The sequence below is a fragment of the Vipera ursinii genome (genome assembly GCF_947247035.1).
Source record: "Vipera ursinii genome assembly, chromosome: 2".
Lineage (NCBI taxonomy): Eukaryota > Metazoa > Chordata > Lepidosauria > Squamata > Viperidae > Vipera > Vipera ursinii.
Genome location: NC_139513.1, coordinates 226,014,773 through 226,041,337, shown reverse-complemented (window position 1 = coordinate 226,041,337; position 26,565 = coordinate 226,014,773). Strand labels below are relative to the sequence as shown.

At 35.3% G+C, this 26,565-nt stretch overlaps 1 protein-coding gene across 1 annotated transcript; it reads left to right on the top strand.

The window, feature by feature from the left end:
- Nucleotides 1-3,213: 3,213 nt before the first annotated feature.
- LOC310633457 (transient receptor potential cation channel subfamily M member 3-like) lies at nucleotides 3,214-24,937 on the top strand (the record flags this gene model as incomplete). Its single annotated transcript, XM_083351163.1, has 8 exons — nucleotides 3,214-3,363; nucleotides 3,832-3,960; nucleotides 5,478-5,729; nucleotides 7,880-8,090; nucleotides 16,210-16,360; nucleotides 18,260-18,459; nucleotides 22,431-22,563; nucleotides 23,491-24,937. The coding sequence occupies exons 1-8, from the start codon at nucleotides 3,223-3,225 to the stop codon at nucleotides 24,935-24,937; spliced, it is 2,664 nt and encodes an 887-aa protein (XP_083207289.1). The 5' UTR covers nucleotides 3,214-3,222.
- Between the last annotated feature and the right edge of the window lie 1,628 nt (nucleotides 24,938-26,565).

The following is a 26,565-nucleotide window of genomic DNA, read 5'->3' as shown; positions in this document are numbered from 1 at the left end:
CATCACTGGAGATTTTTAAGAAGAGACTTGTCTGAGATGGTATAGGTTCTCCTGCTTGGGGAGCTGGGGCTGGACTAGAAGACCTCCAAGGTCCCTTCTAGCTCTATTCTATTCTATCTATTGGCTCAGTATGCAGACATTACTAAATTGTATACCTCGATACTCAATTGACCAAGGATGTCAAGGTCTTATTCCAGCAATTGGAGACTGTTGAAGTTTGGATGGACTCAAGTTTAACTGTAGCAAGACTAAATGGCTTTGTGTGTTTTAACTTTCTGGTTCTGAGGATTTTCACCCTTTGATCCCCAATGGCACACATTCCCCCATTCTAGGCTGTGTACAATCTTGATGTGTTCCTGCACAATCAGCATGTAACAGCTAGGGTCAGAAAAGCCCCTGTACAGGTTTGACTTACATGCCATTCACACATATTCTTGAATGGAGAGGCTCTTCTTAGAATCACTCATTCTTTGACCATCTCGTAGGTAAGCTATTGCAGTGTGAAGATAACTTAAAGCTCCAGCTGGCCCAGATTGTGGTGGTGCAAGTAGTGCCAAATAGACTTTGCTATGCTTTCTGCATCATGCATCATGAGCTACACTATTTACCAGTAAGCTTCTGACTGCAAAACAAGATGCTGGTTATTATCTATGAAGCTCTATATGACATAGGTATCTATCTGAAGGGCCATCTGTCTGTTATACAGTATGTGATCAGAGAAACTCCATTTTTGTAGGTCCCCTCAATTAAGCAATATCATCTGGCTATTGTCACTCATTAACTGAAACAAAGACATTGGTAGATGGATAATAAAGGATTCTATTGCTGAATTCATTTACATAATCTTAATGTCATTATTATAATATACTTTCCCATGTTTCAATGTGTAGCTTTTGATTAGGCACGTCCTTTTAGTTTTAAATGATATTAGGATTTTAGTTCCATTTCTCAACAATTGTAATCACAAGAATAAATCTGCTCTATAATCTATGATGCTAGACTACAACATACACATAGTATTAGAAATCTGATTAATTGTTGAAAATCTGTTACTACTTAAAATATTTTTCAAAAGTATTGATCAGAAATTCTAACCTCCATACATAAAAAACAATTCAGTCATTCTATGCATTGGCTATCCCTCAGCCAAGCAGTACCCTCAAAATATTCTCTAATTTTCAGTGATCATTTTTAATCCAGATAGTCCTGATTTACTTATTTCAGAGAAGACATATTAAGGATGTATATACCTAGTTATGTTAAATATCACTATTCAAGAAAGAAAGACTGACAATTACCCTTACTTATATAAATGTTATTCTAAGTAGAAATATTCAATATGAATCTTTAAAATATATTTTTTCACAAGATCACAGCTACACACTTTGGTGTGTGGGGAGGATTACTCATATTGTTTATGTTTTTGTTTTTATAACTTTATAAAAAATAACATTTTTTACTTTGCTTTTTTATTGTAAAAATAAAATAAAAAATCCCACCTTTATGCTGACGAAAATCTACACATTTTTTATAAATACTAATAGAAAGTCATAAATTTAATATAATTATACATTATAATACTTTTTCACATTTTTAATCTTATATTATTTAATTATATTTGCATTTTGTTTGGACAATTTGATCAAGTATAAACCATTGATTGATTTCCACCAATTCTTTCATGTAATATATAACAGGATCATTTCACTGCAGACAGTTTTTCATTAAATATTTTCTTTATTTTTTGATATAAAATAATCAAAAAAATTCTTGAAATTTTAAATATGTCTGGAAGGGATTACAAGAATATCCTTTTAAATCTCAGATAAGGTGAGCTCACATAGTTTGCAATCTTGGATTTATAACAAGAATATTTAGCTATTCATTGTTAAGATTTTAATTATTTAACCTAAGTAATATATTAATCAACTTACTCATTATTATGCTATCTTCCAAATGCATGCAAAATAAACCAAAGCAATAATACAATTTAAAATACAAATTCCATAATTAAATACTAAAATTAATTTACAACACCTTTAAAGATATATTCTGCCAACATTCCTGAAAACAGAAATGTTGCAATCTTTCCTTTTAGCAAATATATTTAGTGGTAAGCCATTTTCTCCCTCCAGCAGATCAAACATTATCTTCCGAAATTGCCTCAATCCAGCTTGGTAAATATACCATTAACAATTATTTATTATTAATCATAATTATTTATTATAGAGATTATCATAATGATGAAATAAATAATGTTAAAAGAATTTCATTTTACATCCCAATGCTCTAAATCAGTGAAGGATACCAATAATACTTTTGGGTGTTCTCTTGGTTCTGAAAGACTATTTCTTTTGTCTTTTCATACTTTACTCTCTTCACTTGTTAAAGAAAAAACTTTGGAGTTCTCTGTGAAACACTAATGAATATCATTCTATTTTATCAAAAAATTAGGACCATATTCAGTGTCATCCAATTAGTTTAGAGCTAACATACCTGATATATAAAAATAAGGATCACCAAGACTACACTTCTACAAAAATTTTCTTCATTCAAGTCTCTCTTCCATCCTTTTAACATGCCCTAAATCTGTTTCAGGATATTCTCCCATGCATGGCTATTGTATCTGGAGTACAAAACTACAGATAGGCAGTAGGTGGCAATAAAGAGATATTGAAAATGCTTAATTTTTTGCTGTCACCAAAAGGTCCTCCAAATTTTTGGAGACCACATATGGTTGTCTTACTCCACACTTTTGGGGGGACATGTGTAAAGGAGAGATAGTATTGGTTCTATAGGCAGATGCTGCTCTTGTAGCTAACAACATTGGATCCAAATGTGAAATAGGAAATAAGTATCTTTCACAACCACTCAGATCCTGTTATGGTGCTATTCCAACATTACAATTGTCAGTCCTGTGGTCCTTCCACTCATTGTTGAATGTTTTCATTTTTCCTGATTCAAACACACTAATCCTGAGAAGGACAAATCAACAAGCAAATAGAAGCAATCTCTTTGCATATTCCAAGAAATTTGTGAATTGCAGTTGGATTTTGTTTGTTGATACAGTATTGGTTTACCATTTGAAAATGCAGTCATTATTTCAACACAGTATTGATTTTTACTCAGCTTTTTGATTATAACACTGAATATCAAATTGCATTTATTTCTATTGGTCTTCCTCTCATCCACTTAATCCAATGTTTTCTTATTTTATAGGCAATGTTGGGACGTAGCAATAGAGAATCATCAGCAAGAAAGAAGGAAGAGGAGGAGGTTCAAAACAGGCATAGATTGATCCCCTTTGGACGTAAAATCTATGAGTTCTACAATGCACCAATTGTTAAATTTTGGTTCTATACTGTAAGGAGCAATTATCATTTTACCTTTAGTGTCACTAATTTGTAAAGACTTTATTCTTCAGTATGTTTACATTGTATAACTACTCTTTGTAGATTTAGAGTGGTAGTCTTTATATGCCCTTTTACTAAGTTTATAAAAATCTACTGAATTGGGTTTAAATTGTTAAAGTTAAACTTTTGCACTGATTACGTTTCTTCATGAACTGATTTGCTTCTTATATTCATTTAAAGAGACTAGGCAATGATGTATTTGCTTCGCTTGCAGTCAAGGAATTGTACACTCTTTTAAAATAAATTCATAAAACCTAAGTATAGGATTCCATACTATGCAGTGAAACTCTTGTATTTATAAAGAATTCTTTAACTAAAATTAGCCTTCTTGTAGGAGAACTTTTTTATTCCTAAAAATAAAGAATCAGCTGAACACTTAACTCCTGTAGGCAGGTAAACTGTGTTTCTCTCTTTACAGATGTTTTACATGGGGTACCTGACGCTGTTTAATTATATCGTTTTGGTGAAAATGGAACGTTGGCCTTCCATGCAAGAATGGATAGTTATCTCATACATATTTACAATGGGAATAGAAAAGATGAGAGAGGTAATACTATTCTAAATACAGCTGTTCCCTGAGGTTTTTCCTAAAGATCAATCTGTTACTGTAAATAAGATCAGATGATAAGATGCTCTCATCAACAGAATGTGGGGTTTTCTTCTGGCTTTGGATGGTGCTGTAGTAGGTGCTGTGAAGAATTGAGATGCTTAAAAATAATGGAAGTTACACCCGGAAGGGAAAACAGGAAAAAAATGCTGCATTTTTTTTCTGTTTGCCAAAACTTCCAATGGAATACAAAACCCCTAGAACTGACACTTAGAGTCCAATCCAGTCACCATGGTAGTTTATCTTTCCTTTTAAGCATGGTAGTTTATCTTTCCTTTTAAGCAAACTACTGTATAACCCAGGGGTAGGCAACCTTGGCTCTTTTATGACTCGTGGACTTCAACACGAGTCATAAAAGAGCCAAGGTTGCCTACCCCTGGTATAACCTTTAAGAATTTTCTGATATCTATGGGCACCTGTAGTTATTGTGACAGAACTGTATATACAAATTGATTTTATTTAACTCACTATTGATTGCTAATTTAATTTCTACTTTTGTAAAAACCCCACAAGTCATAAGATTTGACAGTATGTCAGTAGGTAAAATTTAACGGTGAACTTTAATGTGCCTTTCTGTAATGAAGTAGTTCTTTCCCCTGCAAATAATTTGTATGTTTCCCAATAGGGGAAATTTGAAATGCATATTTATTCAGAAAAATGCCTCAGAGTGGCATTTATTATATCCAACACTGTCAGAAGACACCAGATTGGAAAAAGCCATAATAAAAGTAATGTTAGTGTATGCCTGATTTGAGGAACTTACCAACATTTCTATCTTTCACTCTAACTTTTTAATTATGACACTCACCTTGTACAACAAAAAAGAAATGACACTATTACTTCAGATGCATGATCTGACAGAGCTAGCTTGCAGCGACAAAGCATTCTTGTCTTCATGCAATGGCCTTTGTTTGTTTTCATAAAGCATTCAGAAGCTTGGTTCTAGCTGCAAATTGTCTGGATTACAAGGAAGCAAATTGCAAGAAGATTCTGAAATATTTTGTTTGTACAGTAATGATACTGTACATGGTATTCAGTATGTGTATTTGTGTGTGTGTGTGCATATACATATACTGTACATACACACACACACATATATATATACATACACACATACATACACATATATATACATATGCACATACATACATACTGTTTATGTATATTAGAGTCAGTACTAATGATAGGAACAGACCTCAAGTACAGACCATATAAATTGAATGACAAGAGGTGGGGAGAGAGAGTTGAGTCCTGTGGCTCTCTGTATTCTAAAACTCTGTTACAAAACCAAGGAAACTATTTCACATTGCCTTACTTAGCTGGCTCCCTTATGTCCATATTCCATAAGGCTTGTGGTAGTCCTGTGAATAGATTGTGACATTACAGAGCCGGATATAGTTGTCAAATCGTTCATCATATTATTTTTGACCCCAAATCTATTCCCTTTCCATCTCTAGATATTAATGTCAGAACCTGGGAAACTACTGCAGAAGGTGAAAGTGTGGCTTCAAGAATACTGGAATGTTACCGATCTTATTGCCATCCTCTTATTCTCGGTGGGCATGGTGCTTCGCCTCCAGGATCTGCCGCTCAGGAGTGATGGTCGTGTCATATATTGTGTCAACATTATTTACTGGTATATCCGATTGTTAGACATCTTCGGGGTGAACAAATATTTGGGGCCATATGTAATGATGATTGGGAAAATGGTAAGAAAAAGTTACCCATTCTTTTTTGTTCTGCATGTTATAAGTGAAAACAGTAGAAGGTGGTACTAGTTTCGTACAATCTTTAGGGTGAATTTTGAGCACATCTCTTAAGTACTTCTCTGCGCGATGCAGCTTCCTTTTGTTATAGCATAGTATTCAGTATGAGAAAAGACATATTTTAATGGCAAGGCTTTTGCATGTTTCTTCTTTTCTTTGTCATTGTTATTTGGATCATTGATTCAGATAGAATTCTATGGAAGTTCTGTGAATTTGGACCACAAGTCTAAAATTGTTAGCAGCATTATAATCACTGTTTTTTATAGAAAACATATACAGATACATTCAAATGTCACTCAAAGTATGAATATCTGGGAATGGGATAGAAATAGCCCTAATCTATTTCGCATATAGGCTAGGATAGTGGGAGTAATCACAGTGTATACTGAGGTTATAGGGAAAAAGGTTGCTAAGTTATGGGATACAGATTTCACATTTCACTAAGGTGACATGGATCTCATAGATGGAACTGGAATAAAAATTAAGATAATTCAAGTCTGCTTTTGCTATTTAAGAGATGGAGTAGTTTAAATAGTAACAAATATCTTAACACCTTATTCGTTATTTTGGAATCTCTTTATTTATCACAGAACTTTCATTGCATGTCTAGTATAGAATTATGCAGGAATAATACATTTCAGTAGGGTCAATAAGATTAAGGGGTTGAGATGTGAGGAAAAAAATAAAATATAAAACTGTGATATTTAATATAAAACTGGATTATTTAAAGTGGTAGATTAGCAATGAAACCAGATTCAGGGTAGTAACAACAACAACAAAGAAATATTTGGAAACAGCAGAATGGAAAAAAAACTGGGGGGAAAATCACAAAATGCAAAGACCTGAAAATGGAAGTAGAATGACTGTGGCAAAAGAAAAATAGTACTACTAATAAAAGGCACCTTGAGTGCAATTTCAAAACATCTGGAGCACCATTTGAACACCATTGGCATGTTGATTTATTCCAACATCTACCAAAGCAGCTTAGTTAACTGACTCATTTGATATAGTGCTAATTGTAGCATAGGCCATAGGCCAAAATGCAATGCATAGTCCCATACCCATTGCACAGGAGGGGGGGGACATTTCTTTTTACATGCATATCAAAAAAAGGGCAACCCATATGCATCTATTTTATTATCATGCATATCTAATCTTTGACTTACTTTGCAAAGAAAGCATTAAAGCATTCTTGAGATGGAGTGAGATGGGTTCCTCAGCAATACTTGAACGTTATATCACATCACATTCTCACAAAAATGTAGAAACATGGAATTTTCCCAGGAGTGACAGAAATATAAGGTTTGCAGGTTAGCACATACTAGAGTAGACCTAGTAATGAGATTTTAAATTAAAATATAGAGCTGATTCACACATTCATGTGCAGCAATTAATTCCTCACAATAAAATATATGCCCAGCTTCCACTCAAACATATTATGGGTGTGTTGATGCAATAAGAAAGTTCTAAATGGCATTACTTGATTTGGCACTTGTTGAAAGTTAGGAGCACCTCAGTCATGATATGAGTGAAATTTTTGACTCCTTGTTTGTCGAATCCAAGAACAAAAAAACAAGAAGTTGCTATGCACTGGGCTAGTTTTCTCAGTACTAAAACTGAAAGTCAGATAATATTTACCTGTGCATGTGTGTGTGCATAGACAGACAGACAGACAGATGAGATTTTATTAGTTCAGTTGGAAACAAGCAGAAGCAGAAACAACCAATAATAGTTCCAAAGAATCCACATTTGTATTTATTTTGGACCGTGTATTGCTGCCTTTGGGCTACATATGGAAAGGCAATTTCTGTACCATTTTAAACGTAATACTGTATTTCTCATAATATTTCTATTATGAGTTGCATGATTAGAAGATCTTGAACACTAATGGCACATAATACTGTAATAGCCAAAGATCCAGCACAAGTACTTGAAGATTACCATGACAAGCCAAGCAGCTTACATAGTGTGTTAATATAGGCAGATCCTTAAATCATTTGACCATTATGATTTACAGACAAGTTGAACAATTCTGCAGAATAAAGTGGCTTTCTGTCTCTCTGTCTCTTGTCATTTTTTTTCTTTTCTTTCAGATGATAGATATGATGTATTTTGTCATTATTATGCTTGTTGTTCTGATGAGTTTTGGTGTTGCAAGGCAAGCAATTCTCTTCCCCAACGAAGAGCCATCATGGAAACTGGCAAAAAATATTTTTTACATGCCCTATTGGATGATCTATGGGGAAGTGTTTGCAGACCAGATAGACCGTAAGCAAGTTTATGATTCTCATACACCAAAGTCAGGTATCAAACTTTGATCAGGTGATGTCTTACATGATTATTGTTAACACTCTCAATAAATGGCTCAAGATAGAGGACTCAAACATTACAGGAAAGTATGAGATATTTAATCTGTTAATCTCAGAAAGTGAAATCAACATTTCTATACCACCCAGGCTGTTTTTTTCACTTTTAATACCTATAAATCATATTCATAGTACACATATACTTTAGTGTTCTACCATTTAATTAATCATTGCCTTTCCCTGAGAATCACTGATAATGCTGAGAGGGCCCAAGGACTCCTCAGAGAGGTCCATATTTGAGAAGTCTTAACAAGATTAAATTTGTAGTGTAGATTATATCAGTTGCCATCCATTAGTTTAATGGTGGAAGGTACAAACCCTGTTTGCTCATAGACCGTTCAATTCTAGAAGTTAGTGCACCAGTTCTAGATTTTTACCCAGCATTGAAATTACAGTGGTATTACACTAATCTATGCCATATTTTTGACCTGTTTCTACCACCCTGTTTTGGTATATTAATAAAATAATAGTTATTTAAAAATATATTGTGAGTGTCTGTGCATTGAATAAGGACTTTAAACCACTTTGTACTTTATTTAGAATGGATGGGGTATTGTGCTGTGGGTTTAGACTGCAACCTGTGAATTCCCTGAATCAAATTCATTGTTTGCCATGAAATCACTAGGCATCTTTATGAAGCCACTCTCTCATTCTCAGTTTCCCAAATTGTAATTTTTGGATATTAAGTTGACTTATATTACAAGGCAGTTCCAAGAATTTCACCTCCATGCCTGAGAGCATTACACAAATATGAAAGTTCATTTTTGTGTTCCAAACCTGGAATCTGTTTCCACATATGTTGTAAGAATTCATTTGCCTGGCCCTTTGCAAACATCGTTCCTTTTTAATGCATCTTCCTGATGGCTTTCTGTGTAATGTGCCAGAGCAGATCATGCTCACATGAAATTTTGGAGCTGTGGGAAAGAACAAGAAGAACTTGTAACCTCCATAACACAGGCAGGCAGGTAGGAAGAATATGGTTAGCTCACTTCTGCTTGAGAGCACAAGGATGGAATTTAAAGGTCCAAATTCACTCTGAGCATAGTTAAAAACTTTTTCAGCTATTCCCACAGATCTGTTGTGATGTCAGATGCTTCTTTCAGGAATGAGTGTGCTTCTATAATATACCTCAGACTCATGCAAAATTCAGTTACATAAAATATAGAAAGAGACAAGCAGATTGGTTTTCCCAATTCAGATTTTAGGGTTGTTGTTGTTGTTTTTTTAAAAAAAACCATTTTTGCTGCATTTTTATTTAACCTCTTCTTCATTTCATACATCCACCGGAAGGAAGCATATGCTGCAATACCCTTATGTATACTCTTTTCTTTCCACTATTGATTAAAGGAACCTATATCATTCTCCAAAGAGAAAGAGAGAAAGAGCAATTATTTCTTTCCTCTTGCAAATTATGCTTCCTTTTTGTTCTCAGTTATAATGCGGAATCCAAATGAACAAAAGTCCTTCATGACTTTAACTTTCTGCTTAACTATATATTTACTTTTTTGTTCTGTATTTGTGGTTTAGGAAAGCCAAGAAGTGGGAGAGAAGTAGAATCCCAGACTGTGGAATTTCTTTTCATAAATGTCTGTTCCTCTACAAGTGGCCATTTATTGCTGTTGTACTGGAAAAAAAATCTATTGGCATAGTGCAACATGTTCCACAGCAATTTGGCTGAGGAAAACATGCTTTTTCTTGCCGTGTGCTGATTCTAGTTTAGAACCCTGGAAATGGAGAATGAAAATGACAAGAGCAGAGCATGCTGTAGTTCTCTTTGAACAGAGGAGCATATGTTTAGACCCTATATACAGTAGAGAACTATATGCTACATCTGTTTTAAATATACACCAATGACTGAACTCCTAATGAAGCTGCAGAAGTGATTATTTCAGCATGAAGTGCTTCATACTGTACTATCAAAAGTCAAATTGTGAAAGGCCATGTATCACCCTCCTCTAGAGGACCTGATGATAGTTAATTGAGAATTAATGAATCCCTAGGTTGTTTTAACCTCAGCATCCAAACAGAGAAGGCAGAATTTGCCAGCACTTGTGTAATGCAAACAGCCTATTAAAAATCCCTACGATTTTGGCTAATTGCTTAGCAAAATAGCCAGAGGATAATGTTTGCTTCTAAGATAGATTTCTATACAGAATACAAATCCAAAATGCATAAAGAACTAATATAGTCTGACTACATTTAAAGGATAGTTTTGTTCAGTCGAGTTATGTAAAGGTTGGAAAATGTCCCAAGATAGGAAAAACTGAGATCTGGAGGAAAAAACAAATAGATCCTTTCTGCTAATCTAGGACTTGTAAGTCCATCTTTCTGCTTCTGTATATTTTATGTTCAATCTATTTATTATTTGTTAGATATGCCATGGAAAAATATGTATCTTTGTACAAAAGAGGAGATATTAAACAACATACTGTTATTTGTAAATTCAGGGTACTATTTTCTCACTTTTTGGAAAAAAAAGTATACAGCTATTAATCTCCACACTGGCCTAAGCTAAATCAGCCACAACTTACTATGCAAATTATTATCTTTCTGAATTATCAATCTACTGTATCTATCTTAGAGTTCAGTACCATTTATTTAAAAGTGTATGCTATACATACATAGATTCAGGTTTTTCTTTACTTTGCATTGGTATTACTTTTTATTAGTTATAAATTCTGGGTTCCTTTTAAAAACCCACATATCTCTCACTATTTGTATGATCTTAATTTTATAAAATATTTCGCTGAATTTGAGAAATATACCAACTCTTATGTAAGACTCTAAGATAGGTTTGGCTTTTTGTTTCAATCTTTTCTACTGGTATGTGAAGCATGAAATCTGGCTGTCGGGTTAACAGTCAATGTCTCATCAATTGGCAGCCTGTTCATTCAATGAATGTGTTCTATATTTCTCATCACTTTTTTTAAACAAAGCATTTAATGATTTCTGGGCCAATGCATGTTTTTTTGTAATTGGGTTCTGGTGATGGGGTATCAGTAAATAAATATTTAAATTCTTTTGGAATGGGAAAAACAATATCTATGGCTGGATTGCACTGTTAAGTTTTGAGCTTCATTTATAGAAATGGTAATTCCTTAAAGTAAGAAGAATATTACTATTTGAGACTCATGGAATCTGGTTTTTAGACTTCTCACTGTTGACTTGGAAGAGAACACAGCCTAGTGATCACTTCATGTCTATAATTAAAAGGGTTTTAAGTAACGAAGCAAAGTGGCAGTGTGGAAGAGTATCCTGAATGATATTTTGAATATCAGGGAATAATAAGCAATTTAGATACCCTATCATCTTGCCCAGACCATTTAAGATATGCATAAGATAAGAAAACTACCTGAAATCATGATGGTCTGCTATCCTGTATTGCTCTGATTGCTTGCTGTTCCATCCAACAATGATTGACTGAGTGTGCTTTTGAGTCATGTTTGATTTATAACAACTTTAGTTTACTTGGCAATATTTTCAGAAGGGGTCTGCCATTGCCTTCTTTCTAGGACTGACAGAGTGAGTCCACCAAAGTCACCCAGCAGACTACATGCCTAAGGAAGGACTAAAACTCCAGCTTTCCGGTTATTAGCCCAAACTGTCTCTCATTCAGAGACACATAAACTAAAATCCATTCATATTTGCTTAGTATCTGCTCTATTAAAATTCAGCAATTAATTAGAAAGGCAACAGGTCTTCAATAAATGTTCATCTGATCACTATAGGTTTTTCATGGTTGTTGTTTTTTTAATCTCTGTCCTGGCAGCTCTGTTACGCTTTATTAGTTAAATATTTGCTACCACTGTGATTTTTTTTTAATTTGGTCACAACATGAGAAAAAAAATTGGTCTGAATTCTTTCTTGTGTCTGGCAAGACTTGTTAGTATTATATGCAAGGTGTGAAAAACCTTGTGGAAAACCTTACTGGTGTGGAGCCATGTTGATGAACATATTTAGAGAACTATACTACAATATGTTTAATCTACAGGTTCATAAACCATTTTCCCCTCCTGAATGCATTAGAATGAAAAACAGGGGAACAGGGAAACAACTGGAATACACAGGATCTTTTTTTCATTCATATCTTCATACATGAATTTAAATCTCCTCTTTTTCACCCTCTACTAACCTTCTTATCTGAGTAGAAGAGAAGACTATTTCTTTAGCAATCATCACTTGACAACACTTCAGGCATTGTTTATTAGATGAAACACTTTTGCTTACCACTTGGCTATCTTATTAGGAGGGCCATAACAAAGTAAAAGAAAATCCATTATTTAATTTAAGACATTGGTGTTTCATATGGCACAGTTGTAGGATTCTGGAAGTAACATTACTTTCATTTCTCAAGTTTTAATTTCTCTAGTTTTACCTAGAATACATTTATGCTGCTGAATGGCAGATTATGTACTCCAGACCAGCACCAGCCTCTCTTCACAGATCTGCACACAAGTTACATTTAAAAAAGTTTAAGGTGTCCTATTTTATTTTTTTTAGAATTGAAGAAACAACGTTTTATGTAAATATGTGTTTGAGGCACTTAGGCTTAACTCACACGCAGATGTACTTGGAAGATTTGCCTTTCCTGAACTGACTAGACCAGGGGCCCCAAACCCCAGGCCACAGCCAGCTATGGGACAGCCAAAGCAGTGGGCAAGCAAACAAAGCCTCATTTGCACATGTGTGAGATTTCAGTTGTGTGTGCAAAACCATTCCCTCCCCACCGCCAAAATTGCTCAAACTGCTGCCATCACCAGACCACAGAATCAAAAAGGTTGATTCCCAAAAAGGAATTATCTTTATGAGGAAGCAAGAAACTACACAAACAATTTGGAAGGAAAAAAAATAAACATAATACAGAATGATAAAGATCAGAGTATAATACACCATGGAGTACCTAATCCAGGGCAAAGGGTAACTTTTTGAAATGTCCAGATGGAATCTACTTACATTTTGTTTTTATGAGGTTTTCTCTACACAGAAGTGCAAAGCAATGATATTCATGACTTTAAGAAAATAGAATATATCTCAGGGATAGCCATTGAGCCAAAGCCACAGAAGATAAATTATGTATGTTTTTCTCATAAATTTGGAGAAGTAGAATGACAAAAAATTACCCACTGAGAATTTGATATAGTGAAAATTAACTTCTAAGATGAATAAATGCTACCAACTAGCCTGCAAGCTGAAGAAACACTATTCACCACTGAATATCATAGTTCAATGTGTTATCCTTAAATCAGAAAAAAAGAGCATTGCAGCTGTTGCTTCAGTCAGCACTGGACAGAGTTTTACTATTCCCCAAGAGTGGGCTGGTAATACTTCCAATTTAGAATATTATTGTGCATAAGGTTATTTTATTACTCCAGCTAATTCTCCTACCAAGATTGTCTTTCCTTTCTTGTTCTCTAAGCCAATTCATGCTCAAATGCTTCACATAGTCTAAATGTACAAGGAATTCCTGGCAAAGGATACTTTGGAAATGTGAAAACTGCTGTTCTCTTTCAGGAAAGGGGCATTTACTTTCTCTAAATGGCTCTGGGGAAGCATCAGTGAGCCTTCTGGTCTTTGGGCAAGTTGCTTCCCGAACGATTTAAGCTTCAAGGAAAGCAACGGTTTCAACTGTGTTTAGGAGATGGCTGCCCTTAGTGACTTTTGTCTTGGCATTTGTTCATTTATTAACACGAGCAATAGTAACAGTAGTAGCCTTATCGTTTGCTTATAATATGTCATAGTAACATTAATATTGTGATGTGTTCATAAAAACATCTCTCAGCCAGAATCCTCCCTTATAAACTTAAGAGAAGCACTTTCAGATAATTTCTTTGCCTTGGTGGGATGGTGAGAAAGGACCATTAAATCTTAAATCTTACCTTAAATCTTCCACTCCCAAAAGAGAAGAGAGGACATTTTATTCATCCTAAACTTTTCTTACGGTACTTCAGATTCTCTCATTATTTCTGAATTTGATTGTGTTATTTAGAATTCCCTGAGATGTTCTCCTTTAGTTACTTTGGTTACAACAAGGTTATCTGAAGATATGCATTTGCAGTAATTATTGCTGTCAGTTTAAGTTTCTCTCCCAATTCTTCAAAGATCCTCTGAAATGTATCTAGTGTCATACCTATAGCTTTCAATTTATGAGCTTCACTACTTTTCTTTCAAATCTATAATAAAAATATGGATTCTTAAAAATAAAGAATAAAGAACAGGTTTATCTCTTTTTTTCCCAACTTGAAACTTTAATGTCAAATTTCTATACGATCTCAGCATACATCTCTTTCCTGGTAAACTAAACAATTTAGGTTCCATTGAACATATCATTTTATTTAACTTATTATTTCAAAAAAAATAGCAAAAGTTCCAATATTATAAATTCTTCTGGTTCATTAATCTATTTAAAACTTTCTTGAATTACATTATTTATCTTTTTGCCCTTTATTTTTTAAAAAAAGTTCTTTAAATTGTTATTTAATTTTTCTTCTTTTGGAGGATGAAGTTCTACTCATTAGGTAATGTGGGGTCCTTGGTGCTCTCTGTTCAGTTCAGTTCAGCTCAACATTGAGCTGCAAATATCTTGCATCATCACAAGATAGTTTTTTAAACTTTTTGCTTAGTTCTCCTTTAACTTTGAAAACATGTTTAGAAAGGAAAATTGTTGAATCCCCATGTTCAAAAGTAAGGTAGACCAATCTAATGTCCTTAAAGGCTTCACCCGGGCTGATGGCTTTCCTCAATTCCCAGTGCTCAGACCTTGTGTTGACCGCTTTCTCAGGATCTCCTCAAAAGGAATAGCCATCCACAGCACAACTGGGCAAACTCTCATCCTCTCCTTACCTGGAGAGATTCTGTTAGAGAAGGCTCATGCCTAGTTCTTTGGCCTTTGCCAATGCATCATTTCCACTTATCCAGTGATGTCTTAGTTCACCAATGTCTCACTCAGAAATTTCACCTATTAGAACAATTCCATTGTTTGAAATCTCTATTATTAGCCAGAGGCCAGTGGAACTGTCTTCTTCCTTTCTTCTGTTTGCATCAGGCAGATTTGCCCATCTAGGATGAAAAGCAGGCTGAACTTCAGTATCTGTATTAATTTTGAGGAAAAACCTATTTTGTGAGCCAACATTTTTCTCATGCATTCTGTGATATGAAATAAGGCTGCACCTGTTAACATTCTTTCACTTCTTCAACAGCTTAATTTACTGGATGTTTCCTTGTTGTACAAATTCTCCTTATTCACTGCTATATTGGGAATGTGTGAGAAAATAACCAGGAGTAGGAAAGGAATAGATTTCTTTGCACCAGTGACACTTCCTAAAAGTAGCAAGCTGAACTATACAGTATTGGTGAGGAAATGTATTTGCTGTTTGGGTGAACTAAAATAGCTAAAGTCATCCCAAATTAAAGATTCAGTTAATTAATAAGAAGGTATATTTTCTAAACTTTATCAGCATTAAAAACTATGCCATTTTGTCATCTGTTTTTTTCAAATAGCTGGTAAAATAAGGTAAAATGTCTGCTCTGTTGCCTATAAATCTTACCTGCCTACCCACACTTGATTTTAGAATACTGATAAATATCCTAAAGTGGACTGAAATAAGTTGGCAACAAAAATCCTATTGTCAATCTACATATATTACTCATATATATTATATCCCTCAAATGTTCCTTTTTTAATGTACTCTCATTTGATACTCCTGATATATCCTAGTTACCAAAAAGCAAATGGATGTATAAATAACATTTCACACAGATGTTTTTATCAGTTCCTAGCACATTTAAAAGAGTGAAATTTCAGAGCACATAGTAAATACCTAGAAATTGGCAGAAATGCCAAACTTTTTAATATTTGTCATTAGACTAGTTTAAAGCATCTACCAACAGAGATTATTTGCAATGGCAAAAAAAAATGTAAGTATTCCGTGACAGAGTTTTAGAGTACATTTAGGGTAAATGTCCAGAAATGTTTAAGATTTTGAAATATAGTGCATTCTGCCATCGTTTCTTCTTAAACATTTATTTTCTTTCGCCTCCTCTCACCTGTTTTTCCTCAGCTCCTTGTGGTCAGAATGAAACTAGAGAAGATGGTAAAATAATTCAGCTTCCTCCCTGCAAAACAGGAGCCTGGATCGTTCCTGCCATAATGGCTTGCTATCTTTTGGTTGCAAACATCCTTCTGGTGAACTTACTGATTGCAGTTTTTAAGTGAGTTAATAAAATATTATATATTTCTCCTCCATCCATAGCAGCCATGCCAAACTTTTTAATATTTGTTACCAGACTGGTTTAAAGCATTTACCAACAGAAATTATTTGCAATAGCAAGAAATGTAAGTAATCTGTGGTAGTTTTAGAATACATAATCATGGGTATCTTTTGCAGAGGGTAGATGTCCAAAGACTTCTAAGGTTTTGAAGTACAGGTGATCACTGGAGTGCCGCGATGGACAGAACTTGGGAGACTAGTCAAACACAATTCATTCAGCACCATCGTAGCTTTGAATAGCTAGTCACTGAACAAGTAGTCATTAACCAAGGACTACTTTTCCTGTGACTGTGTGGCTATTTCTATAGGCACTATGCATGCCTTGACAAAGATGTAGCTGTTTTAAAGAGTTCCAGAGAGAGGCTACATTTGTGCAGTCTGAAGAAACTTTGCCTAGTTCTGCCGCAACAAGAACACCCAGTTATACAAACAAACATATAGTGTGAAAGTTGTGATTTTGTTACAGATAAATACACTGAAATTAAAAACTCTGATGTGTTTCATATTCAATCAGATTTAAATTCATAAACAGATTTTACTTTTACTTTTGAATAAGAAGAGTCTGTATTTTAGGATAAAGCTTAATCTTCCAAGCTAGAAATGATGTGGAAAACAAATAAAGATTTCCAATTTATGTTGTTTTTAAATATATACCTGAAGATAGCTTTAAGTTTGATCAAAGTCAAAAAGTGCTCAAAGGATGCAATTAAGCCTTGTTCCTCACTCCATTTTTCTTTTCAGTTATTTTGGGTGCATCAAGCTGTGGAGAGCAGATTAAATTAAACAAAAGTAACCTCTATTGAACATTTCTACACTATATCTGCCCCAATCAACTAATATCAGGAAGCGTTTCCTGCACTATTTCCTATCCTTAGACTATTTTCTACCTGCAGAAGGAATTGACATATTGATGATATCCTGAGATATGGTTTCATCAAGGAAATCTCCTTCCTCCCTATCTGCTGTTTAATTAATTAACCGCCCTGAGTCCTCATGGAAAGGGCGGTATACAAATGCAAATATTAAATTAAATTAAATTAAATTAAAGATAAACCTCACAGGCCGGCACAAAGTTCAGCAATTTTGAGGCAGAGGTGCAGGGTCAGTAATAGCATCCAAAATAGTTTGGTAATTACCAGAGCAAGCAGGGCCCACCAGCACTGCCAAGAGTTTCCATACAGTAAGCTTGCCAAAGAACACCCGGTGTATTTGACCAAGACATGAGGTTAGGTTAAAACAGTCAATTGTATTCTCCAGTTATCTATCTCAGTACTGAGGCACAGCCTTCTTCTGGATGCCGTCAGTCACCTCACAATCTTTTCCCCAAGTCCAAATTTAACTCAGCATTTCAGTGCTTTTACTTGCACTTGAGGCCCACTGGCTGTCTTAGTGAAGTGGGAAAGAATGGAGGTTGTGGCGGTGTTGCATCCTAGCTACTGAGATGACGTAAAACGATGGCCAGTGTTAATCAAAAGAACATCTTGGAAACTGGTTCTATAGCTGTTACATTCAAATGCCGGTGTGAATAGATATTTCTTTTAGAGGTAGATACTTCTTTTAGAGGTGGAGGTAGATATTTCTTTTAGGGGTAATATTTTTATGCAGAAATAAAAAATGTTGTATATGAGTAAAATAAACGGTATAGTAATGTAAACGTAACAGATACTGTTATGAATAGTCCGTCCAAATGAGTGCTGGAATTGACCGCAGATGCTAATTGTACATACAGTCTAAAATGTATTATTTTTCAATGCATAGAACAGGTCCCAATATTGCATATGTTTCAAACAGAATTCAGCAGTTTGTCAAAAGCCTATTCCTTTTTCTATTCCTATTTCAGCAACACGTTTTTTGAAGTTAAGTCTATATCAAACCAGGTATGGAAGTTTCAGAGATATCAGCTTATTATGACTTTCCATGAAAGACCAGTCTTACCCCCTCCGCTAATCATCTTCAGTCACATGACCATGATATTTCAGCACATATGCTGTAGATGGCGGAAACACGACAGCGATCCAGATGAAGCAGATTACGGGCTCAGTAAGTGTCATAGGCTTTGTGCAGAATTACTTGGACAAAGCTGTTATGCTTCATGAGGGCACAGGTTTCACTTAGATACACAACCACCTCTCAGCAAACAACAATTTCAGCTAAAGAATACACAACCAGGAGTTATGTGTGGTTATGTGTGGTTTTGTAGTACAGCAGCCTGTGGGATACTGTATATTTGGAACCCATTTCTTAGTCATAGCCTGCAAAGTGAGTTTTGGAAATCTAAGGCTGAAAGCAAATCCATAGGAAACTACATACATGCATACATCATACAATTTACCTTTGAAAGTAAGCAACATTCTGCAAAGGACAGAAAAAGATTAAGGCATAGTAAGCAGAAGAAACTAAAAGCAAGAGATAAGAGGAAAAAGGAAACTTAATTAAATCTCGTTTCCACCATTGTTCAATATACCTTTCCATATCTTTTATATTATTGAAAACTATGGTTGCATCATCCATTTATAAATTACTACATTGTCTTTTGTTATTGAAAATTCTTACCTTTTGTCCTTTTGAGGAATAATCAGTTCCATTCAGTCTCCTCAGTTTTCTTCTTCGCAATAGTTTTTTTTCTTTTATATCATCATTTTGCAATTTATTCATTCTCTCTATGAATAAAAGCTTCACCTGCATTGAAAGTACACAAACACTCATTTCCCCAGCCAATACACTTCTAATGTCACTTCTAATGTCACTTTCCTAATATATTTATCCATAAATACATTAAACAATGTAAGGAGCATCATGTATACTTGTTTTGTCTTGGATTGGGTCTATTTGGTTTATCATAAGCTTTCTATATGAACATACAATAAACTTCTCACATTTCCAGTGTTCTTAATGGTTTGTTAAAAAGTTCTGTGTCTGTTCTGACACTTCTTGACTAATATAAAACCACACTGCACTAACCCAATTTTGTTCATTGCCTCCTTATATCCTCTCAATCAGATTCTGTGACTTTTTCAAGTATCCCTATAACACATTAATTCTTAAATTGTTTATGCATTCACTTTTTCTACATTTCCCTATGTACGTGAGAATAAAAGCATATCAAATAGGAGGCACAGAAGCTCTTGTTGCACATATAGTACACATTTACACTGCATAGCTACTTGATAAGCCAATTACATCCATATTTTAACATTTCTGTTATATGTATGCAGTGCTATCCTTTTTCACAGCATTTGTGATTTCCTTTTTATCAGTTATTTCTTAAAACAGTTGTTTCAACTTTAATTAATATTGCTGTACAAATCTCTCAAATTACATTCCCTTACTTCAGTGTACCTCAAAAGGTTTTGATTATACAGGTAGTACTCAACTTACAATAGTTCATTTAGTGACCATTTGAGGTTACAACAGCCTGAAAAAAGTGATGTGTGACCGTTTTTCACGCTTATGATCATTGCTGCATCCCCATGGTCATGTGATTTACATTCAGATGTTTGACGTGTGGTTCATATTTATGATGGCCACAGTGTCCCAGGGTCATGTGATCACCTTTTGCAACCTTCTGACGAGCAAAGTCAATGGGGAAACCAGATTCACTTAACAACTGTTTTACTAATTTAACAACTGAAGTGATTCACTTAACAAAGTGATTCTCTACATGGGGCTACCCTTGAAGACCACTCGGAGGCTCTAACTGGTACAGAATGCAGCCGCGAGAGTTGTGTTGGGAGTTTCCCGACACTCCCATGTTACACCTCTGCTCCGTGAGCTGCATTGGCTTCCAGTTGTCTTCCGGGTGAGATTCAAGGTGTTAGTAATGACCTACAAAGCCCTACATGTCATGGGTCCGGAATACCTTGGGGAGCACCTGCGGCCGGCATCAACTTCCCTCCACCCAGTACGCTCCCACAGAGAGGGCCTCCTCAGGGTGCCACTGGTCAAAGAATGTCGACTGGTGGCCCCCAGGAGGAGGGCGTTCTCTGTGGGCGCGCCGGATTTATGGAACCATCTTCCAGCCGAGCTCCAGATGGCGCCTGACCTCCGCTCCTTCCGGCGCGATCTCAAAACCTACCTTTTTGAACAAGCTGGCCTGGCCTGATGGGATGGGGTTGGGTTTTATAAATCTGTTTTAACTTTTTAATGTGTTCTAATTTATTCATGGGCATTGTTGTTTAATTGCTTTTAATTTTTGTATCTTGTTTTTTAATATGTATTGCCCTGTTCACCGCCTTGAGTCCTTCGGGAGAAGGGCGGTATACAAATTAAATAAATAAATAAATAAATAAATAAATAAATAAATAAATAAATAAATAAATAAATAAATAAATAAATAATAAATGTGGCAAAAAAAATCGTAAAATGGGGTAAAACTCACCTAACAAATTTCTCACTTAGCAACATAAATTTTGGGCTCAATTGTGGTTGTAAGTCAAGGGCTACCTGTATTTAATTTCAGAGTTTGATAGACAAAATATGTATCAAGACCTAATTCACCTATTATCAGCTTTGTGGTCTTTTTCATTGAAGAAGACTGGAACTGAAATCCATATCATATGTATCTTATGTATATAAAGCATGGGCATAGATGGCTAAAGTCAGAGTAAAACAGGTTGCAATTCCCAGTCCAAAATTTCCACAAAATTTTTTTTAAGGCAACTATACATAGAATTAATCAATAATATTTCCTTGGCACGAGCATCTAACTGGTCTCTAGGTATTATTAAAGGGATTGTTTTCTTTAGGCTTATGCTCAGACTTTGAAATTTCTTATTTTCCTAGTTTGGCCTATCTTCAGTTTTTGTTTTGTTTCTGTTTCCTGTTTTCTGTCATTATGCAAAATCATTTCTATTTTCACACGTTTTCTAATTTGATAAAAATGTTGTTTAAAAAAAAATCCAGACGTATGTTCAGATTTATCTCTTTATTTTTTTTCTTTACTATTTTTTACTTCATTGTACATTATTGTTTCATGTCACTAATACCAACACTGCTACAGTGGTTAACAAACTGGTCTAGATAGAGGTAAATCCAGGTTAGGTCCACCCTCAGCTGTGGAAGTTTCCTGAGTATAGAGGGAATAGGGAATGGCTTTAACAGACAAAAGAACAAGCTGGTACCAAAACTGCAGTCAGATAAGTGGGCCTTGAGCCTAGATCAGGGGTAGGCAACCTTGGCTCTTTTATGACTTGTGGACTTCAACTCCCAGAATTCCTGCTGGCTCAGGAATTCTGGGAGTTGAAGTCCACGAGTCATAAAAGAGCCAAGGTTGCCTACCCCTGGCCTAGACCAATAAACTAACTTGAGCAAAATGTCTCAGACAAACTCCCCCCTCGTTTGCATGAAGATAAAAGAGGGAGCACATTCAGACTTGCAAGATTTTGTTAGTATAGCTGTTACAATGAAGGTAGTTCTAAGTTCTAACTTACATGACATTGGTTTCTTACTCTGCTCTGCCTTGTAGGGCTGATACTGGGTGAGCTTGGGCCAGTTATTGTCTCTCATCCTATCTTATTTCACAGAAGTTGGGATAAATTCAACTAATCCAAACATGCAGATCTAATTCTTATAGTGGGAAACATTGTACAAATTGGGCTCTACAAAGATACGAACAACAATGAATACAATAACTCAACTTACAGTCATCTTTGCTTGTCTAATAACCATCAATCTGAAGTCCTGCCAGTACTTACAGAGACATACTGCTCCCAATGTCCTTAGTGATGGGACAATATAGACATTCTCCTATCTCTTTTAGTACCCTGACTGAGATTGTAGAGGGTCAAAAGAAGAAAAAATGATGGAGTCAAGTATCACAGCTTGCGCTATCTGAATAAGCTATCTGACAAATTGAAAAATTGTCTGGTAGGTGGGAGTTAGGGCACAAATTTGGGAAAGCGGAAGTAGAGCTACAAATCTGAGACTCATCAAAATGATCTATATATGAAGTTACTTATGGAAGGGGATTTAGTTATTAACTGTTGTTTATTGCCATGTATTGTCTCCTATAGAACTTTTTATAACTGATGATGAACTGAAGAAGGTTCATGATTTTGAAGAACAATGCATAGAAGAATATTTCAGAGAGAAAGATGATAGATTTAATTCTTCCAATGATGAGAGAATCCGTGTAACTTCTGAAAGGTACAAAACATTTTCTTTGGTTTTATATGTTTGAAAATTGTAAAATTAGAATTTTTCATGTTGTTTTAAAATAAAATAGTTTTAAATGTTCCATATTATTTTATTGGCTACAAACTAATAGTAATCAAAAGATGGTAAACCTATTTTGGAATTGTAATAAAAGTGGTATTATACAAAAAAATACTCACAAAAATTAAGCATATTTTCAGGCAAAAATGCCTGGTTTAGATTACACTCTAAATTTATTTCTCCAGGTATCACTTGTTGCCATCATATTCATTTGACAAGAATTAGGCACTTTTCCAATTTTGCTGGCAGCTTTCAAAATCTGTATAGCTGTGCAATTTTAGCAGTTTGATAAATCAGTTACTACTATCTATAGATTTGGTAACTACTAAGGAGTTTGCCACATAAAACCCATAAAATGGGTATATTTCTATACCAGAATTCAGTATTTTTGTCTTTGTGTATGTGAGCCTGCATAACATGCAGTAGATCTGTAAATCTCATGTTTACAAATCTGAAGTCTATAAATTACAATATGTTGCATTAATTAATCATGTTACATTTTACATTTGTATAGAACAGCCTATATTTTAAGATACGTAATTTTTATTTTTTTAAAAAAACTTTAAACTTTAGTCAGAAGCAAAAAGCAAATTCTTGTTTAAATATGCGTTGATAAAATCATTGAGGAGGCAAGCATTAAATAGATTTATCATTCCAGTTACCCAGTAACCTATTTTTAATTGTCTATTTAAAAAAAGAGGATTAATTTTCTTAGTCTGCGTATCAGTATATTAATGGCATACTATTTATATTATCAATTTTCCTGATTAAGTAAATTGGTTTAGAAATAACCAAGTTAGCCTGCCTGCCCTATTGGATGTTAGCAAAACATTTTTTTCCTCCCTTTTCTTCCTGCAGAGTAGAGAATATGGCAATGCGATTAGAGGAAGTGAATGAACGAGAGCATTGCATGAAGGCCTCACTTCAGACTGTAGATATACGACTTGCTCAGCTTGAAGATATGATTGGGCGAATGGCCACAGCATTGGACAAAATTACTGGTGTAGACAGAGCAGAGGCCAGTAAGATACGGTCTCGAACATCTTCTGACTGTACTGACACAGCTTACATTGTGAGGCAAAGTAGCTTCAACAGCCAGGAAGGCAACACATACAAACTTCAAGAGAGTATTGACCCCACAGGGGAAGAATCGATGTCTCCCACCTCTCCAACATTAACACCTCGAATGCGAAGTCACTCCTTCTATGCGATGAATATAAAAGAGAAGGGTGGGCTTGAGAAATTTGAAAGTATTTTGAAAGAACGGTCTCTGAGCCTTCATCGTGCCACTAGCTCTCACTCAGTCTCAAAAGAACCAAAAGTTTCTTTAGTGCCTGTCAGCACTTTGTCTATTGCTCCAGATTCTCGGAGGCCTTCCTCTTGCATTGATATTTATGTGTCTGCCATGGATGAGCTGCAGTCAGGAATAGAGCCCCTGGACAGTTCAATGAACATCCTTGGGACCGGAGACCCCACTCCTCAAACTCAGATAACTTCCAGCGTTCTCTCGAGTAGTGCTTATGTCAGTGGTACCTCTGGTGATAGAATCTCAGGCAGAAGTATTGAGTATGAAGAACCTTCTTCACTGGAAACAAGGGTGTTTTCTTCAGATTATTCCCAAATCACAGACAGCCAAAACCCCTGGGAGTTGGATCCCCCCCTATATCACACCTTAGAGCGTTCAAAAAGTAGTCGATACCTGGCTACAAGCCCCTTTATTTTAGAAGAGGCACCTATAGTAAAATCTCAAAGTTTTATGTTTTCTCCTTCCCGGAGCTATTTCAGCAATCTTGGAGTACCAGTCAAAACAGCAGAGTACACTAGCATTACCGACTGCATTGATACAAGGTGTGTCAGTGCTCCTCAAACCATTGCAGAAAGGTCAAGTTTTCCTGGAATCCATGGAGATAAGGTGGATGACCTGGGATGCTGCCATCCAGAGAGGGAAGCAGAACTAAGTCACCCAAGTTCTGACAACGAGGATGCTGAAGCCAAAGATAAAAAAGCAGTTTCCTTGTCACCTCAAGATAGCAATACATCTAGGACCTTGTCTAACAATATTCTGCTTCCTAAAATAGAGCGGGCCAATAGTTATTCTGCGGATGAATCCAGCTTACTCTATGTGCACACACGAAAAAGCTACTCCACCAGTGACAAACTTGATAGGCAGCGCAATGCAGCCAGCCTTCGAAATACATTTCAGAGGAGCAAGTCATCCAGACCAGAAACTACAGGAGACACCTTGTCAATGAGAAGACTCTCTAGAACAGGTGCATTCCGGAGCTTTGAGAGCAAGCATTGCTAGAGATGATGTCTGCTCTGTGGTCCTCTTCTTGAGCAGAATGGAGTAACCTCAGATTATGATGTGTCAGCAAACAGCTGGCTTCTACCACCAGTCAAATTAGCCCTTTTTAATCTCAGTGTCAGGCACCAAGATTCTGCCTCTTGATCCAGTTGGCATTTGCACTTAATAGGGGGTGGGATGGGTGTGAGGGAAGATTTTAAAGACATTATTTTTAAAAAGCTTTATGACATCGTGCATAAATGGGTAAATAGTTTGAGAAATCTGCCTTTCAAAATAGAAATAGATTTTTTTAAAAAAAGAAGCAAAATAACATGCATCTAAAGTGGTGTTTTAATTATGATTCTGTTGTTGTTTACATCAGTACATTTGTGATAACCTGTGAAGCAGTATCTTTGAAATTACACTATAGAAGACAGACCTATCAATTCCCTTTTTTCACTCTTATGGTTCACATTTCTTTTTTTGTACTGACAACTTGTAGTGCCACAAATATATTTTCAAGAAGGGAAGTAAAAAGATGCCTTTTATATAGCAGCATGAGGGAAAGGGGGAAATATATGTAATACATTACCATGTGGTTCCTGTATTAAACAGGCTTTTTCGCACAGCTGACCAAGCTCAGGAAGATTGTAATTAAGTGGAATAGTAAATACTTATTTTTGTAATTACATCTATTAGTTTAGAAAGAATTTCATGGAGCCTCCTTAAAATGTTACACAAGAGGATCAAAACAGTCCAGAGGCAACATCATATTCTTACTGTTCTATACAATATTTCTATCTTTTTTTTTCAAGTATTTGGATTCCATTGGGCATATTTGCATTTCTTTTAATCACTGCATTGCTCTTCTAATTGTTCCACCATTTATTGCTGGAGATATTGAATGATGATCTTCTCTTACAGTATTAAAGGACTGACTGGTTAGTTAGCCTAAATGAAATTAAGACTGTTTCAAAAGCCATTCCTTTAAGTATGCTTCCATTGTCTAGAATGGCAAAGAGAAGGGATTTTATACCATGTAAGGGTGGAATGTGAAAGTCTCACTGTCCTCAGGTCTACTCCTCAATAATGTTTGCAATAACCCTCCTGGGTGCAAGAATTAAGCATGGCTTCTAGAGGATAATAGGCAGATGGCATAGTTATAGAGATTCAATTTATGTATCACTCACTTCGGTGATATTTTAGAAAACATTTTAAGAATTATTTTGAATTGGATATTTAAATTCCTTTTTCCAATTTTAAGCATTCAGACTAAATCTAATTATGTAAGCAGTCTTCCAAAGCAAAATAGAGCAAGGATACTCTCCATTGTTTTGAGTTAAGGCTTCTAATAACCACACAAAGCTTGGCAAGGATTAAGGATTCTGGATGTTCTCCAGAACTTTGGAAGGCACCAGAATAAACGCAGAACTCTGAAAGTTTCCAAGATCCTAATTAATCTAATAGTAGCTGGGAACAAGACACAGCCACAGATCTTTTTGAACACAGCTGTACATTGATTTCAATTATAAAATGTAATGCAATTTGCCCCACTTAACTGACCTGCATGCTACTCTTTATCTTCCTTATTATCTCAGTTATTATTCTATAGTTTGCCAAGACATTTTTAATATGTGCTTTTCCATAAA